This window comes from Brachypodium distachyon, chromosome 5, assembly GCF_000005505.3.
Source record: "Brachypodium distachyon strain Bd21 chromosome 5, Brachypodium_distachyon_v3.0, whole genome shotgun sequence".
Taxonomy (NCBI): domain Eukaryota; kingdom Viridiplantae; phylum Streptophyta; class Magnoliopsida; order Poales; family Poaceae; genus Brachypodium; species Brachypodium distachyon.
In genome coordinates, this window is record NC_016135.3 from 14,401,663 (window position 1) to 14,421,064 (window position 19,402).

Here is a 19,402-nt window from a genome sequence, read left to right on the forward strand (position 1 = left end):
ATAAGATATTCTGCTAGCACTGTGTACTTTAAATTGCTTTGCAATGACTGCAACTTACACCAAGTTAGGCACGAACGCCACGAAGATTTGAGCCTATGCTCGACTGCCACCAGTCAAACATAGCCTCGAGGGCTACTCTCACCGGGAGTGCTCATCGCCGACTCACCGACGCCATCTGCGTCGTGTCGACTCCGTCTGTCGCACCAGTGGCACCCGGGGTACCACTGTTGCGCGACGCGTGGACCCCGTCTCCGAGTTCCCGAGAGGATTTCGTCTCGGGCAGCAGCCACGAGCAGCCCGACAAGCTACCAGCTCGGAAGAGCTAGCGGGGCTTCGGGGAATATTCTCGCCTGGACACCTCCCGGGAAGCCGCTTCCCGGGAGGGGGGTTCCCGGGTGTGTTTGGCCTGGGCGCTTCCCGGGGAGCGACTTGCCGGGAGGAGGAGTTCCCGGGCGCAGGCCCCCGCCACAAGGGTGGGGCCCAGCGGACAGAGCAACAGCGCCACGCAGGCGCGTGGTGGGCGCCGGGTGCGCAGTCTCACCAGGGCGAGGAGTGAGCCACACGGCGCATTAAATGAGCCGACAGGAGGGGCGTTACCCGTCCGAATCAGGTGAACAGTGGCTGTCCAATCCTACCTTTAGGGTTTTAGACCCCCAGCAGCGGAGTTGGCACCCATGCACGCCACCAGCTCACTGAGGGAGAGTTGCGTATCTCCCTGATCGACACTTGTAATGCATGCACCGCGGCACCTGTGATATCCCCTTCGGTATAAAAGGAGGACCCCCGCCGACGGTCAAAGGGTTGGACGGTTCCACGGTTCCACAACCTGACGGGTAGACGGACTCACACTTAGCCATTAGCAGTACCCTAAAGCAGTGAAGAGCACTTAGCCAAAAAGAGAACGCCCGGGGATCCTCCCCCCGGCAACGTGTAAACACTTGGTCTATAGTCAAGACCAGTTCAGACAGGCAGGACGTAAGGTTTTACACCCCTGGGTGGCCCGAACCTGGGTAAAAACGTGTGTGCATGTGTCCTTGGCTTGCATGCATTCGGTGTACACTACTTTTCAGGTTGCGTAGGCCCATCGGCCACGCCAGCGATCGCCGGGGCGATCCCCGACGCCCCTGCCAAACCTAAAAAGGGGGCGTGACCGCACGCCCCCAGTGTCGGAGCCCCGTGCGACGACACCGTCCGACGTGACTCCGCCGTCCCACCGACTGCACTATGGCTCGCATTTGAGTCTCTACCCGAATCTATGACTCGGCTAGACACTCTGGGGCTACTCCCACCGGGAGCGCTGGCCGCACACCCGGTACTTCGGCTGCATCGCTTTTCGGGTCCGTCGACCCCGCTACCCTTCAGGTCCGCCCGCTTCCCCGTCCTTCGGGTCCTCAACAGAGTTGACCATGATTATTCGTGCCAACTTGTGCCTGGTCCAAGTTGAGTCCTCTCCTTGGTCAGCCATGCTAGCCTACAGCACAGCTAAAACTATACTCGACTACAAAAAGTCGATTATTTCTGGGTCACATCTACTACGGAAATATACCTGAAGCCACGTCCATGACGTGAAGGTCGACCGAGGACAGTCAAATTCCGGGTTGCATCTACTGCGGAAATATACCCGAAGCAGCAAGGATGGAAATAACTGACTTCTTCATGGGCGCAGGGATCAATGAGATCATCATTGTGTCTTGTTTACTGCGCGAAGTGTGATCGTTTCTCCACTGATGCACGCCAACAGTGCATCTAGCTGTCAGGCTAGACTATGCACCCAGTCACATCGGCTGGCCAGACGGCTCTTCACCTTCAACAGATACGTCATCCGTAACAAAATCTGAGGGATCAATGAGATCATCATTGTGTCTTGTTTACTGCGCGAAGTGTGATCGTTTCTCCACTGATGCACGCCAACAGTGCATCTAGCTGTCAGGCTAGACTATGCACCCAGTCACATCGACTGGCCAGACGGCTCTTCACCTTCAACAGATACGTCATCCGTAACAAAATCTGACTCGAATATCATGACTCAAAACTATCTTTCATACAGGATAATGGAGTTTATTATAAGATGTTAAGACTCGCCTCAAGTCTCTCTTGTGAATACAAGGACTCTCATTTGAGTCGTCTACTAACCAGCGGTTGGTTTATTTTGATTAAAGACTTCGCACAGTCAGCTTTTGGTTATCTTTACCTAGACAGGTAAAACTAGGTCAACAACCTTGACATAAACAGTCGATTTCGTATAGTCTACACAACTGGGTCGCACCAGCTGCGTCACCTTAGTTATTTATGCTCATTGCATGACAGTAAGCCTCATGGATTTCATCCAGAGCCTAGAGGCGTACCAGCTGCGTCGCTCTAGTTGATCCATGCTCATTGCATGAAGATAAGTCTCGTGGATCTTTCCACAAAGCCTAGAGTCGCACCAGCTGTGTTACTCTAGCTGATCCATGCTCATTGCATGAAGATAAGACCCATAGACCATCTATCGGGCCTGGAATCGCACCAGCTGCGTTATTCCAGTTGATCCATGCTCATTGCATGAAGATAAGACCCATAGACCATCTATCGGGCCTGGAATCGCACCAGCTGTGTTATTCCAGTTAAACCACGTTCATTACGTGAAGATAAGACCTGTTATTAGGCCTGGATATGCATCAACTGCATTCGTCCAGTAAAACATCAACTCAAGGGTCGCTCCCTAATCCACGTTCATTACGTGAAGATAAGACCCGTAGGCTTCTTACTGGGTCTGGAGTCGCACCAGCTGCATCATTCCAGTTCAAATTCATACTCATAAGCATAAGCTCATACTCTTGACAAGGAAGTCGAGTACTTGAAAACTAGAGTTCGACTCGGTAAGACCCCAACAGGCTAAGTCGAATTTCCCCAGTTGCCAGGTTCAAGCCCGGGGACTCGAATACTGATGTAAGCTAATGCTGTTTTTGCCCTAGAGCAATTAACTGGACTCAATCCATTGAGTATTCCAGGCGCATTATCCAAATATCCCTATGACTATAAACTAGCTACACTTCGCAGGGCTTTGACTCGATGCACTTCCGAGTCAATAGCATCCCTATTGCTTGATGTTACAAACTGTAATGTGACTCAAGCAATTCTTGAGTCGATCAATTCTCATTCGAAGTACAAGCCTCGACTCGATGCACTCCCGAGTCGACAGTCTTTACACTCAACATTATCAGCTGCAACTGGCTGAAATTAGCAGGGCATTGATTCGGTTCACTTCCGAGTCAATGGCATCCCCTCGTTTGCTGTTACATACTGTAATTTGACTCGACGAACTCCCGAGTCGTTGATTTCTCATTTGAAGCCAAAGCCTCGACTCGACGCACTTTCGAGTCGACGGTTCCTCTATTCAAGATTGTCAACTATGACCGGATCAACGCATGACGAACAAAGATTTCGGCTTTGAGTCTCTACCTGAGTCTACGTCTCGGCTAGACACCGGGGGGCTACTGACGTGGTTATGACCACTCAGGGCCTCATCTTTGGCATACCCACTACGGCCCAGCATGAAGCCCACTTGGAAGCCTACTACTGTTGGAGATATGCCCTAGAGGCAATCATGTGATGATGTTATTTCCTATGTATTCATGAGTTATTGTTATTGTCCTTGAACATCATCACTGATATGTATCAATAAATACGTGATTTATTTGTGAGACTATGTATTCTATGATGTTGTTCTAGTGGTCCCTGGTCATTGAGGTTATGCGGACACATAACCTAGACTAGCAATATGAATCAGTATGATGACTATGTTTCACAAGTCATAGGGCAAGGTGTTGCCGACTGATAGCATGGACTCGACAATGAGATTGTTGAGTCGGACAGACCCGCATTGAGACACAACGAGATGATTGTCATTTGTTAGTCTCAAGTACGATGTATATGCCAGTCCAAGACCTGAGGTCATCGCATGAGCTTGGGATGTGAATCGGCCTACTTAGGGGTTGCCAAACGCTACTCCGTAACTGGGTGGTTATAAAGGTAGCTTTCGGGTTTGCTGAGAAGCATGCTACGAGTCATGGTTGATCAAGATGGGATTTGCCCCTCCTATTCGGAGAGATATCTCTGGGCCCTCTCAAGTGATCAGATTCGGAAAGCATGGCCATGTGACTTGGGTTAAGTGTTAACCCGTTCGGGAATCTGTATCACAGGAACGAGAAGAGAGTCGAACTATCCACAAGGATGACAAGCACTCGCCTTAAGCTCGACACACATATCGTGAGGCAAAACGAATATTGCATATGACACATTTTATGGTTCGTCAATATACCTCGTGGTCATTTGAGAGTTGGCACGTGCTGCTAGGCACCGCTACCAACTATCAACTTGAGTTGGTGCCAGTGGACGAGTAATGTGTTACTTAGGCCCGCAGTCCGAGCTCGTAGTCGTGTCCGACTGACTGCGAACCTGAAGGGTCACAAGCTTAAGGGGTGGGGACCGAGTTGGATCGGATCCAACTCGTATTGGGCTTAGACTCCTAACGGGCCTCAATTGTTGAGCCCACTAGGGATGTCTATATAAGTGGAGGAGACCAACCCGGCTAGGGTTACACCAGTCCAGACGCGAGTTATACTCGGCCGTCACACCAGTCCGCCGCACGAAGTTCCTCCATGTACGTGTGGATACCTCGAAGGCGCTGCACCTTCGGCGCTTGGACGAACTGCTCGTGAGATCGACGAGGAGGAGCAGGCCGAACGATTACTCGGCATCGACACGCATCATTGACTCTACTTCCGCTACGGGTCTGCGCGTCTAGTGGTAATCTCGTGATCCATTATCTACATCATTGATCCGGGCGGAATCGGTAGAATTTTTATTTTGTGCTAGCGTAGCCTACCGCGTTCCCCAACAACTACGACTCTAGGAGTCCATATGCCCAATCTTGTGGTTCAAGACAAGGAACCTTAAACATATTATATTTCTCTATTGTAACCGATTTGGACTCCACCCGAGACCTGGCCTCCTGCATATATAAAGGACCAGGAGGGGGAGCCAAGGAGGACAACTCACAACCCTCTCCCCCGAGACAGATCTCGTCTCTCATACACGCCAGATCCGATCTGCGCACCATAGCATCTACGGCAACCTTGTAATCTCTCCATCAATACCAGATCAGACAAGCAGGACGTAGGGGTATTACCTTCCGAGGACCCCGAACCTGGGTAAAACTGTGTCCCCTGTGTCCTTGTTAGCCGACGGGATCGCCAACACACACGCATGTCGCTCTCTCTAGACACAAAGCCCCTCAACATGGGCATTGTCGAAGTCACAACTTCGTCACTCGTAGAGCTAGCCATTGCAACCCATCGGATAAAGTGATCACTGAGACTACTTTACTCCACTAAGTCACAACGGAAAGCTTACGTGATCAAAGCATAACGCAACAAACGATTTTCAAACACATTTTAATACGGAGTGAAGACTTCACGACGGAAGTTTCCGTGAAGTCTGAAATGCTTCATTCTTCACTCCGACGAAAACACACACACGTCAAAATGTTTTCGCCTAAGCTGAATATGAAAAATATGATTTCACCTTTACCAACTCCACACTTCAAACCCCCCTTAAACGTAAGTGGCCATTCGGTCACAACAGAAATTTCGTGTTAAATTTTTAATTCTGTCTTTGAAATATTAAACCCGAAATTTACATGAGAATTTTAGTATAATTTCAGGTACCTATAATTTCGGTCATTATTTCCCATGGGCTTTTGTTGCTGTGCAATGACCATAGTTGCATGAACATTTTAGAACATACAACTGATGGAGGAGTTGGAGATGTTTATGTGGAGTTAGTTCGAGAGGAACAAGAGAATGGTAGTGCATCAAGTGATAGTAATTTTGAAGATGAGACAGGAAATGAGGAAGATAGTGACGGATCATGTCAAAATGCATATAAATATTGTCGGCATTATGAACAACGTGCTGTCAAAATTTTGAACAGCAAGCCGTCACCATGCTATAAAATATAGAACGATGTGCGGGGTAAAGAAAAAAAAACAGAAAACAAGACGAAGAATTTTACTCAAAGGTTAATAAACAGATTCCTACGCTGATTGATGCCACGTCAGCAAATCCCAGCCTCAAACGAGCATCAAGCCACTAATGACTGGGAATCATGAGTTCAGGATGCCGATTCCAAGGATTAGGAGTTGAGGATTCGATTCCGACCAGTTCTGCGAGTTCTAAGGTTTAAAACAAACTTCACTGGTTTGACTTTTTTTTTTTTGAGAAACTAACTTCACTGTTTTGCAAAACAACTCTGTTCCTGGCGATGAGCACAATGGGCCAACGCCGCTGCTCATTCGCTGATCACCGCCGTCGTGACCAACGAGCCTGTTCGGCTCATCAATGCGTGATCTCGTGAAATGGGCTTTACTACTTCTTAGAATACTTAGAATATGGGCCTTTAAGTTAAGTTGGCCGAAACTTTTCCCTGGCGATGAGCACAATGGGCCAAGCAACCGTCGTCGTTACGTCGTGTCGTGCCTGTTCCGCTCTCTATAAACCGGAAACGTCCGGTGAATAACGGCGGTGCAGACCACTGTTCATTTCCGGTGCATCGGCAAGAAATGAGCGGGCTGTGAGTCTGTGACCACGAATATTGTGAAAAACTGAAAATTATAGTCTCTACTCCTCCATAGATATGTTATGCGTACTTGTCGGCCACTGTTCGTAGTGCTCAATGATTAACTGCCATCGATTCTGACGGCTGCGAGAGCTCCACAATAGTCAATCAGACACAACCGTAAAGCTGTGTAGGCTCGTTTGCTTTGCTGTTTGCGTGTGTGTGCCAACATTTAATCTACCAGCATACTATGGTAGTAGTAACTTTGACCAATGTGTCAAAAAAAAGTAACTTTGACTAAGATTTGCTTTCATTAATTAGGATTTGTTGCTAGAATTTGGCAAGTAATTAAGCTCCCAGCCGAGAGGGAGCGGTCCATTTTCCTTCGGAAAGTTAATTTGCCATCAAAGTTGTCACAACAAAAAGAAAGCTTTCCGGATTGATATCCGCAGCCAGCCAAGCCATCCAGCCGGCCGGCGTCATCGTTGTCTCCAAAGCGCCGAGTGCCTATACCTAGCTTCCAAAACTGGAGTCCAATACAGACAGACGCCACAGCCAACAATTAACCTCGGCGCGCACAAGCACAGTACGCCCAGGAGCACGCCCAGGCATGGACGTGGAAGCGCCCAAGGAGCCGCTCCCCGTGGGAGGAGCGGCGCGCGGCACCAGCAGCAACAACAAGGCGATGCACTGGCTCATGGTGGCGCTCAACTGCGGCATGCTGACGCTGGGCACGACGGGCGGGCCGCTCCTGAGCCGCCTCTACTACAGCAAGGGCGGGCAGCGGCAGTGGCTGTCGGCCTGGCTCGAGACGGGCGGCTGGCCGCTGCTTCTCTTCCCTGTGTCCTTCTCCTACCTGGCCCGGCGCGCCCGCGACGGGCCCGGCGCGCCCCTGGTGCTCACCCGGCCGCGGACGCTCATGGCCGCCGCGGCGCTCGGCTTGGCCACGGGCGCCGACGACTTCATCTACGCCTACGGGCTCTCCTACCTGCCCGTCTCAACCTCCGCCATCCTCATCTCCACGCAGCTCGCCTTCACCGTCTTCTTCGCGTTCCTCGTCGTGCGGCAGCGGCTCACGGCCTTCTCCGTCAACGCCGTGGCGCTGCTCACCGTGGGCGCCGTCGTCCTGGGTCTGCACGCCTCGTCCGACCGCCCCGCGGGGGTCACCAGGGGGCAGTACTGGCTGGGCTTCTTCCTCAGCCTCGGCGCCGCAGCGCTCTACGGGCTCGTGCTGCCGCTCATCGAGCTCGCCTACAAGCACGCCGCGGGCGGCGGCAGGGAAGTCACGTACGCGCTGGTGCTTGAGATGCAGCTCGTCATGGGGTTCTTCGCCACCGCCTTCTGCACCGTCGGCATGGTCGTCAACAACGATTTCCAGGTCACCACGTGTCCCTCCCTATAATGCTCCCGATCGATCGATCGCCGGTCTCGACTAGTTTATGATTATTCCTACGTCTCTGTGTGTGCGGGCTAGGATCGGAGTAGTGTAGTGGGGAATTTCTTGGATCAGGCACGCAGATTAAACGGCCAGGGAATTACAGCATCGAACATAGTATATATACTGCCCTCAACGTAAACCCCACGAATTAATTCCCAACAAGTACTGTAGCTAGCCGTGATCAATTCCCCCAATTAATCCTGTCGCTGCCATCGAAAAGATTGGCCTTGGCCCATTCCTCGTGGCAGAAAACGGTCCCGTGGGCGTTTCGTCAAGCGCTACCTACAGCTACGCCTCCGGCAATGATCCTGTCTAGTGAGGAAGTGATTCAAGTACGTGTGGACATGGGCGCTGACCATTTTGATGAAAGGAGAAATCGGATCAATTATTGGTATTGGTAGAGAGCATTCATGGCACCGATCATGTGTCGTGTTTGGATGCTCCGTCGTATCGTACGAGTAAGCGGGAAGGGTAATCACTCACGGGAGTCGGTCGGCGTTGCATGTCATAAAGTTAGCATGGAGGAGTACTCGTATCATGCTAGACGTGTGCAATGCCGTACTGCGGGGAGGATTTCCTTGTCTAGTGCATCAAATTAAGCACGCTTATTTGGTGCCTAGCTAGTATTCTAGAAAAATAAATTTGGTGCGTAGCTAGTACGTGCCTAGGTGGCGTACAACTGCAGTGTGCACCTATTTGGTGCCTAGCTACAGGGAAATAGTTTTGGTTTGTTAATTTGTTCTTTGACACTAAAAGGTTGGATATGGTCAATGATGCTTATACGGGATGCCGTTTTTTCAATTGCCCTTTTCCTGGATGCCATCATCCCAGCTACAACCTCAAAGTGGCACTAATTAGGCGGATGGCCTTTAGGTTAAGTGGAAACATGTACTACTAGTAATGTACTCGATTGCAGAGAGGAAATCAAGGAAGGAATCGATTCGCCGCAGTGCGGCGGTCCAGGCCTTTTCCACGCGAAAAGAAAGGTTGCCCTGTTTTTTCTTCTAACAAGGAAAAAGAAAGGCTGTTTGATGCTTGACATCGCTAAAGGGTCTACGGGTTGATAGCATAATTATTCTTGACGGCAGGATGTGGCCGGCAAGTATAGCTCGTTATTACTAGGGAAAACGATGCAATTGCAGAGGCAAAAACAATGTGGAACAGCCATATAGTTGCCGTGCTTTTAGTCTGGAACGACGGAAAGGCGTGTAGGACAAATGGATGGAAGTGTGTCGTCACTGTCTCACCGATAATCACACCTTCTACACTTTCTTTCTTAATCGAATCACCCCGTCCGCTTTCTTTCTCCCTGTCGATTCCTTTCGATGCTCCTTCTTAGGACAAGGCTTATCACATATGGACAGCTAGCTCAGACAGCAGTCATGTCAGACAGAGACCGTGATAACTAACAAGTGCCAAACTGCCAAATGTCACAAGTGATCGATGGCAAAATGATGAGATTTTACTCGTACATTTTCCGTTCCTTTATACCACTACGTTGCAGCTGTTAGAGAACGCCTGAAACTAAACCAGACGCAGAGAAGTGTGAAATCGTGGACTGATGGATGTTTGGATGCGCGTGTGCAGGCGATCTCGAGGGAGGCGCGGGCGTTCGAGCTGGGGGAAACCCGGTACTACGTGGTGCTGGTGAGCTGCGCCGTCCTGTGGCAGTTCTTCTTCCTGGGGGCCGTGGGGGTCATCTTCTGCGTGCACACGCTGTTCGCCGGGATCCTCATCGCCGTGTTCATCCCGGTGACGGAGGTGCTGGGCGTCATCTTCCTGCACGAGAAGTTCAGCAGCGAGAAGGGCGTGGCGCTCGTGCTCTCGCTCTGGGGCCTCGCCTCCTACTCCTACGGCGAGTACAGCGACGCCAAGGCCAAGAAGAAGAAAGCCGCCCTGCAAGCCCAAGATCCGTAGCATTGTATATTTGTTTTTTTTTCCTCTTTCGAAGTTTCATATTTCAGTTTGTATGTGTCGTATATGTGGGCTCGTCGTAGCCATGGGCTGGCTAGCAGATGTATTTATCGATTTATGTGTGTGACTGACCAGTGACCAGATGAGATAGCAAACTCAAAATTTTACAGTGGAAGTGTACAACACGTAAGGGAATACGTGACATTATTTTTTGAATAACACCGTGCGATTCAGCAATTATGCAAAAGCACAAGCTTCGCTTGAATAGGGACGTTAATAAAAAAAATATAGTACATCCGTTCCTAAATTCTTGTCGTGGTTTTAGTTCAAATTTGTATTAAAATCATGACAGGAATTTAAGAACGGATGGAGTAATAAGTATGGTATTTCTACGTAAGGGAATACGTGACATTGTTGATGGGAGTACTATAATAACCGTCAAATGTACTTCCGGTAACATTCAAGGTTCGAGACGATTGAGCTCTGGCCAACTTCACCAAATTGCTCCAGTTGTGGTCTTCCTCTGCCTCCTGCTTCCAGGCTGCTTCTTCCCTGCACCGGCTGGATAGGTTCTACCCTGCTTCCAAGATTCAAGGTCGGCTGGTTTTTTAGGTGTAGCTGCTGCTCCTCTTGGCTCTTGCTGTTCTTAGGTGCGGCTCCTGCTTCCGCTGTTGTGGAACAGATCTGAGCTGTGTTGGCACGTTTCCTTCCGTGCAATTTTTGTTGCGGCAAATGGCCAAGTATTGCAGTATGGGTGGTGGGCAATCTACTCGTACAAGATTGAGCTTGCGTGTCCAAAAACCAACCATTCGGTTAGGGTGAGGACTCAAACCCTAGGTTTAACGCCTGTGATTCTCAATAGAGAGCCGCTAGTGGTGATTGCATAGTTGTAGGCGTCAAGTGTATGCATGTGTGTGGGTAGCTTTAGAATGTAATCAATGTTTCTCAGGGAAAATAAACAAGAACGACCGTGCAGTGCAGGAAATTTTGCCAATCAAAAGGAGAAGAAATCTGAAGGATTTTGTCAAATAATTCCTCCGTTTCATAATTCTTGTCGAAATATTACATGTATCTAGACACTTTTTAGTAATAGATACATCCATTTTTGATCAAAATTGAGACAAGAATTCTTGTCGAAATATTACATATATCTAGACACTTTTTAGAAATAAATACATCCATTTTTGATCAAATTTGAGACAAGAATTATGAAACAGAGGTAGTAACACTTAGGAACTAACGGCCATAGATCCTCCTTTTGTGAGAAATACTAGGTCCTTGAAGCTAGGAAGAAAGCGCACCACATTGAGATCTGAGATCGGCCATACACAATCCAAGAATTTTGCAGAGGCCACGGGCTTTACCGTTGAACCCAAATCATGTGTAGTGTACAATCACGACATGCTCAATGGTGCTTAAGAATAGCATAACATGAGTCACGCTGAAGAACATCAAAGATAGATTTCTTTCTCTTTGTCTTTTAACATGTTTTCAGCTTACCATCCAGGTCACTGGGCTCATAATAGAACCCGGGATACGGAAAAGTGTCTGAGACAGCCGTCTCCCGCTCAGGAGCTCATAATGCAGAGACCAAGATGACAAGATCGTTAACCGGCTCAAAATTACCAATATAAATCCTCAGGTGAGTTTAACAACTTGCTGGATGCAGGTACCCTCGGATAAAGCATATCACCCGATTGAAATAAAGCAATTCAAATTTCAAAAGACAATTATGTACAGAGGTAATTAAGTCCTAGGACAGTTGTTAGCAGTTAGCTAGCTACCCTTCTCTAGGCTTTAGACAACTATTTTGCCCTTAAGGAAGTCCTTTGAGAAAGCTATAATAAGTTGTGATTTGGAGTGCTACCTTGTCAATCACAGTACAATTGGCTAGTATTTCTGATGATAACCAAGGTAATAGGTGAGTTAAGCCTAGCGTGTTTGTAATAATATTGGAGTTGGAGTACAGAACTTAAAGCCATGTATGGTATATATCATACTGCAAAAAAAAGTCTTTGTTAACAAGCAGAGATGAACTGCAGTCCTCCCTTGAAAACAAAAGTTGGATGTGTTCCATAAAACTAATAATTTGGCAATAGTTGGCTGGCCCTTTCTCTAGAAATAAACAACACGAGAGATGGCATACGACATGAAAAGTTCCATGAAAAACCGAATGAAATAGAAACGGTGCAAATTAAGCTGAGTATGACGACTAAGTTGTCTAAGGTTTGATGAGTTTAAAAGTAGCCTTCTGCAGGTTACTCCAAATGCGCTGCATAATTTGAAACATCTGGTCATCATCAGCACCACCATGACCTATATATTTCATTTCAATCAACTTCAATCTCTGACACTGGAAAGTCTTTTGGTCCGTACTATCGAGAGGTATCTCACTGGTCTTTCTCTTATTCCTCTTTTCCTTCGAGTCATCTGAAAACTTTTGGCAGCAGAAAAAAAAAATACCATGCAAGACATTGTTAAACAGATGTTTAGAGGGAACTGGCTCAACCCTCTAGGGATGGCCTATCATATATATTTAGAGGTACCAATACACGTATAGGTACAAGTACAGATGCTATACATGTCTAACACCCTCCCTCAATCTTAGCCACTTCCTAAAGACTCTAGAAGGGTAAGATTGCGCCTACAAGCCTCGAACTGTGGTAGAGACAAAGGATTGGTGAAGATGTCTGCAAGTTGATCCTTTGAAGAGATGAACTTGATTTGTAGTTGCTTCTGAGAAACACGTTCCCTTACAAAGTGATAGTCAACTTCGATGTGTTTTGTTCGGGCATGAAATACTGGATTCGCCGAGAGGTATGTAGCACCGATGTTGTCACACCAAAGTGTAGGAGGCTGCGGTTGGGAGATTCCCAATTCCTGAAGCAAAGACTGTACCCAGATAAGCTCTGCAGTGGCATTGGCCACAGCCTTGTATTCTGCTTCAGTGCTGCTACGTGATACAATAGTCTGTTTCCGAGCACTCCAGGCGATCAAGTTGGAGCCAAAGAACACAGCATAACCCCCGTGGCTCGCCTGTCATCTGGACTACCGGCCTAGTCCACATCAGAGTACGCCGAGAGGACCCCAGAGGGGTTCGGCTAAAGGTGCAGCCCATGAGACATGGTGAGTCGAATGTAGCGCAGAATGCGCTTGACAGCAGACCAATGAGTGTCGCGAGGCGCGTGAAGATACTGACAAACTCTGTTGACAGCAAAGGAAATATCTAGTCGCGTGATCGTCAGGTATTGAAGCCCACTAACAATACTCCGGTACTCTGTAGCATCCTCAGAGGACAGAAGCTCACCATCAACAGCAGTGATCTTGTCAGTGGTAGACATAGGCGTGGTGGTCGTCTTGCACTTAAGCATCCCAGCTCGCTGCAGTAGATCCAAAGAATACTTCTTCTGTGTCATAACCAGACCATAATCACGATGGGCAACCTCCAAACCCAGAAAGAAGTGGAATTTACCAAGCTCTTTGACGGCAAAATCAGCACCAAGAGCACGAACAAGAGCGTCTGCAGCCAACAAAGACGAACTGACAAGGATTATATCATCTACATAGACCAACAAGTACATAGTAACCTCGGGCTTCTGTAGAAGAAATAGTGATGAATCAACAGTGGAGGGTGCAAAACCATGAGCACGGAGGGTAGTAGCAAGACGAGCATGCCAGGCACGAGGAGCTTGCTTCAGACCATAAAGCGCTTTCGTGAGACGACAGAGATAATCTGGACGATCAGGATCAGCAAAACCAGGCGGCTACCGCATATAAACCTCCTCCTCCAATAAGCCATGAAGAAAGGCATTTTGCACGTCAAGCTGACGAAGAGACCAACCTTGAGTAACTGCAAGAGAGAGAAGAAGTCTGATAGTTCTAGGCTTGACCACTGGACTGAAGGTATCTTCATAATCAAGGCCATAACGCTGCCAAAATCCCTTGGCAACAAGACATGCTTTGTAGCGCTCAATAGACCCATCAGAATGCTTCTTCACTTTAAACACCCACTTTGAATCAATGACATTGACTTGTGGTGGTGGAGGAACAAGTGTCCACGTCTCATTGCGAATAAGAGCGTGATACTCATGTTCCATGGCTTCTCTCCAGTGAGGAATACTCATCGCAGATTGGTACGTGATCGGCTCAGAAGAGGGACCGCAAGAGCAGCTGCCATGCAGGCAGCATACCAGGCAACGGTCCCATCAGTACGCACACAAGGGCAGAAAATGCCACTACGGCTGCGTGTGTGCGGACACAGAGCCACTAGAGCCGTTGATGGCGAAGGAGCAGCCGGCGAGGGGCTGGGCGACGGCGACGGCCCAGTCGGCAAGTGACTGGTCATTGTGCTGAGGCCGGCTGCGCGGGCGACGGGGAGACAACCTCCGGCCGCAGAAGCGGCGAGAGCGAGACGGGAGACACGGGCGACACGCAGTCTCCCGACTACGCAGGTGAAGACAACGGCGGCGTTCTGGGCCTCGAGTGGAAGGCCGGTAAGACGGATTCCGCGGCCAGCCCAGGCGTAGAAGCAGCCAGCGCTGCATGAGCGACGTGCTCCGGCGGCAGTGACGAGAGAGTATGACTCGAGCAGCTCTAAACGTGCACCACGCCTAGTGCCTGCACCATGGTTAGGTAACAACACAGGAGAGTATGCAACATCTTCAAATTGGTCAGCAGTAATGGAGGATGAATACATAGGTGGGGACTCAGTGTTGGATATAGGTAATTTGGCAAAAGGAAAAACATGCTCATCAAACACGACATCCCGAGATATGTAAACACGATTAGTGGGGACATGAAGACATTTATAACCTTTATGAAGAGAACTATAGCCAAGAAAGACGCACTTTTTGGACCGAAATTCCAGCTTACGTTTGTTGTAGGGGGGTAAATGTGGGGGGGTAAATGTGGCCAGTAAGCACACCCAAACACCTTAAAGAAAGTATAGTCAGGTAATTCATGAAGGAGAAGTTCAATGGGAGTCTTCATGTCTAGAGCACGAGTGGGAGTATGGGTGAAGAGAAAACATGCAGTGGTGAAGGCATCACTCCAAAATCTAAAAGGAACAGATGCATGGGCCAAAAGAGTGAGACCAGTTTCGATGCTTACGTTCAGCAGAGCAATTCTGCTGATGTGTATGTGGACATGCTAAACGATGCACGATCCCAAGCTGCTGGAAGAAGGAGTTGAGGTTGCGATACTCGCCACCCCAATCCGACAGAACATAAACAATTTTTTTCTTGAGAAGGCGTTCAACATGTTTTTGAAACTGAACAAAAATATCGAACACATCAGATTTGCGTTTAATAAGATAAAGCCAAGTAAAGCGACTATACGCACAAATGAAACTGACATAAGAATTATGGCCACTGACTGAGGTCTGAGCAGGGCCCCAAACATCAGAAAACACAAGTTCTAAAGGATGTTTAACTTCACGACGAGACTCAGAAAAAGGAAGTTGATGACTCTTCCCCTGCTGACAAGCATCACGCACTGCTACATCTTTATTACGAGGCATGCTGGGAAGCTCATGACGACGCAAAACATGGCGGACGATAGGAGTAGCTGGATGACCAAGACGAGCATGCCACTGGGATGACGAAGCGTGAACTCCACTGAAAACCCGAGAAACTCCAAGCGACTCCAAGCGATAGAGACCATGGCAAAGGCATCCGCTAAGGAGCACATCTCTAGTGGCCCGATCCTTAATAAAAAGATCAAATGGGTGAAACTCACAAAGCACATTATTATCATAAGTGAGCTTATGAACTGAAAGGAGGTTACGAGTTACAGATGGAACTCTAAGAACATTGCGAAGCTGAAGACTCCTAGTGGCATGACTAGTGAGAAGAGATGCTTGACCAACATGAGAGATGTGCATACCTGCTCCATTGGCAGTGTGAACCTTGTCGGGGCCATGATAAGCCTCACGGGTGTGAAGCTTGCCCAACTCACTCGTCAGATGATCCGTGGCCCCAGTATCCATGTACCAGTGAGGGTCAACGGAGTAGGATGAGTATGTCCCTGCTGATCCTTCGGCGCTGGGCGGTCAGCCATGGCGGCTTGACATTCATTGTTCCTCGTGTCCTTGCCATCGTTGTTGAGGCCGAGGAAGCTCTTCTGGAAGCGGCGATGACACTTGGAAGCCCAGTAGCCTTTGCGCCCACAGAGCTGGCACACACGAGGCGGGCGGCCTCCCCCAGATGAGCTCGAAGACGAGGGGACGACCGAAGGTGGCGCAGCAGAACCCTTGGCACCAGAGGGGCCACGGCCCCCTCTGTGAGCGGTGTGCGCCGAGGGGGTGACATGACCACGCTGAGCACGGCGCGCCTCCACGAGCTGCTCGGTGAGAAGGAGGTGCGAGTAAAGCTCGTGCACCATCATCGGAGTCTTGCGCTCGTTGACGACCTCCACCAAACCATCGTACTCCTCGTTGAGGCTGTTGAGGATGTAGGAGGTGAACTCGGTGTCGATGAGAGGCTGGCCGATGGAGGCCAGCATGTCGGCGAGCGACTTGATCTTGTTGTAGAAGGCAGTCGCCATCGTGTCGAGCTTCTCACACTCACCAAGCTAACGACGAAGGGTGCTGGAGCGGGCCTGCGACTGCGACGTGAAGGAGCGCTCTAGGATGGTCCAGGCCTCGTGGGAGGTCTTGGTGAAGACAATCATCCTGGCAACCTCCGGAGTGAGCGACCCCCGGATGGACGAGAGGATGGCCTCGTCCTGCCCCGTCCAGACACGGTGCGCCGGATAGTAGACCAGACCGTTCACGCTGTCCACCAGCGCGGGGGGGGGGGGGGCAAGGCAGGGTGCCGTCGACGTAGCCAAGAAGGTAATGGCTCCCAAGGAGCAGAAGAACCTGCGCACGCCAAAAAATATAGTTATCCGGCGACAGCTTGACGGCGATGAGGTTGCCGAAGTGGAACAGCGCCGGCAGCGAGCCGGACGTGAAGACCGCCGGAGCCGCGTAGGCTGCAGAGGCCGGGGCCGCCGGCTCGATGGCCAGGGACGGAGCAGCAGCAGCGGCCGAGGAGGCGATAGGAGACGGGACCGACAACGATGACGCCGACCACGGATAGGAGAGCATCGAGCCCACCAACAGCGTACCAATCTGTGGCATCATCAGGGCGGCACGATCGAGCGGAATGTTTAGGAGGGCAGCGAGGGAGGCCGGAAGATACCCAGCATTGGTGAGGCCAGCGGAGGCGGCGCTCGTCATGGCAGCGGCGGCGGCGGCCAAAGAAGGTTCAGCGGTGGCAACTACGACAATAGAGGGCGGAAGCATGGAGTCGGCAGCGGCAGCGGCGGCCAGACGGTGGGTGGAGCCGGGTGGATCGGTGGGAGAGAAGGCGGCGGCGGCAGCCAGGGGTAAAACCTTAGGTGGCGGCGGCTTGGGCTCCTTAACCTAATCTGGTACCATGTTAAACAGATGTTTAGAGGGAACTGGCTCAACCCTCTAGGGATGGCCTATCACATATATTCATAGAGGTACCAAAGGTACGTTTACATGATACACGTATAGGTCCAAGTACATATGCTATACATGTCTAACAGACATTCAACATTAAGTAAATCAACCATGAAGAGAAAGGACACACACACGGTCAAAAACAGAGCGAATAGATAAATGGCATAAGTAAAGTACCAGCAATCCTCCAAAGTAAGCTTTTCCAAATTAGGAGCCTTCTGTAAAAATCTTCCGAGGGCCTTGAATTTCCTGTCCACGTCACTTACGTTGCCTAAACAATGCTTTAGTGACAAGATTCTCAGGTTCTTGAAAATTGAGAATTTATCGAATTCCTCATCTAGCATCACCTGCAATGTAAAGAAATCAAATGTAAATTCAGTTTTTTAGGAGAAACTAGTACAATACCCATGAGTTGCCAAGACTAGAAACCCCTAAAAGTACATGTTAAAGAGAATGTTGTATTATCATTTGTTTTCTCCGATAAAATAAACCACACCTACTCATCTCAATTGTTCGTATTAAATCAACAGATAGTGCGATCTGAAGGTGTCAAACTGACACCAGCAATTGAGATCTCTATAGGAGTAAAGATTTAAATTTAGTAAAGCTTGTATGAAGGATCAAAGAGTTGAAAACCACAGATTTTATTTTATTTTTAATGCAACTTACAACAAAGATGCCTAGGAGAGAAAGAGAGATATCCTGTTGCCGAAAATCCACTCAACTCCAGTTTAGTCACATTGAATAGGCTGCCAAGAAGCGCAACTCGATTTCTCAGAGTGATGCATTCTGGAGGCAAGGTGGGCAAGGGCAAGTCGCCACGTAGAAAAATCGATGACGTAGCAAGGGAGTTCGTCAATCCATCTAACGAAACACTATCACCATATATCCTCAAGATCAGAGTAGCAAGAGCAGGAGCCCTTATAACCAATTCTACTAAAAGAACACCAGTAATACGCAAGTTCATCAATGTGCTGGACTGAATTTCGCGAAAATTATGTTCACAGTCATGGAGATCAAGATCTTCTAGGACCGGGCATTTATCACGGAGATGCTCCGTGAAAGAGGTGTCCAAGGACAGACAAGAAAGATGCAATCTTTTGAGGCGGCAGAGCTGGAGACGCCCAGATTCCGGAATACATAAGGATCCCGGCAGGAAGTGATGAGAAATACGATCTCAAGGCACCAAAGGGCGGTACATGATGGCATGGCGAATCAATCTATTGAAAGTTTGAACCCGATCATGGTCGACCCAATCTATGCGGAACCGGAACGTATCCAAGGTTGGAGCGTTGTGTAACATCAGCAGATTGGGGGTGAAATCCTCCATCTTTTCCCACTTGCTTGAGCTGCGCGTATATTCTGCCATTAGTGGCATCGCCCACGGTGGTCGGGAACCCCAGGATGTCGATGTCGGTGCAAGGCGCCGAGTGCCACACGGCCTGTTCACCTCTTGGATAGCACGCTCATTTGCACGACCTCCCGGGACGGGAGTAAGGAGAGTACGGGGTGGAGAAGGTCGTCCGGCAAGGCGCTCAGCCGGTCGCAGGTAGAGCCGCCGGCCAAACGGGTTCGCCTGGCCGCGGCTACCATCACGGTCGGGTCGGCGGCGCACAGAAGTTTCGCGTTACTATTGCTCCCCGTCCTCTTCCAGACGAGGATGCAACGAATAGGGTTATGGTTTGCACTTTTGTAGTACTCACTCTATTCCAAAATACAACGTGTATAGATTTTTCTAAGAAATTCCACAATACACCTCATTTTATCTTGGTACCCGCATTTAGTATTAGCCTAATATGAGTGGTTAGGTACTAGAAAAAAGAGTTGGCTTGGTCCAAGTGCACAAATCTATATGAGGTGTATTTTGAAATGGAGGGAGTACTAAAGTAGTTTTGGTAGGCTGTGGACTTCTTGTCTATCGTAGTATCGTGGTAGATTTGGCGGGAGGCTTAGCCCGGCAAAACATTGATTTGGGCCACGAGGTG

General features: G+C 49.3%; 1 protein-coding gene across 1 annotated transcript; it reads left to right on the forward strand.

Annotated features, from left to right (window-relative positions):
- The first annotated feature begins 7,048 nt into the window (after positions 1 to 7,048).
- On the forward strand, positions 7,049 to 10,196 carry LOC100845750 (purine permease 3). The gene is made up of 2 exons (XM_003579763.4): positions 7,049 to 7,975; positions 9,623 to 10,196. Exons 1-2 carry the CDS (start codon positions 7,208 to 7,210, stop codon positions 9,950 to 9,952), a joined length of 1,098 nt encoding a protein of 365 aa, XP_003579811.2. The 5' UTR covers positions 7,049 to 7,207; the 3' UTR covers positions 9,953 to 10,196.
- Positions 10,197 to 19,402: the final 9,206 nt, after the last annotated feature.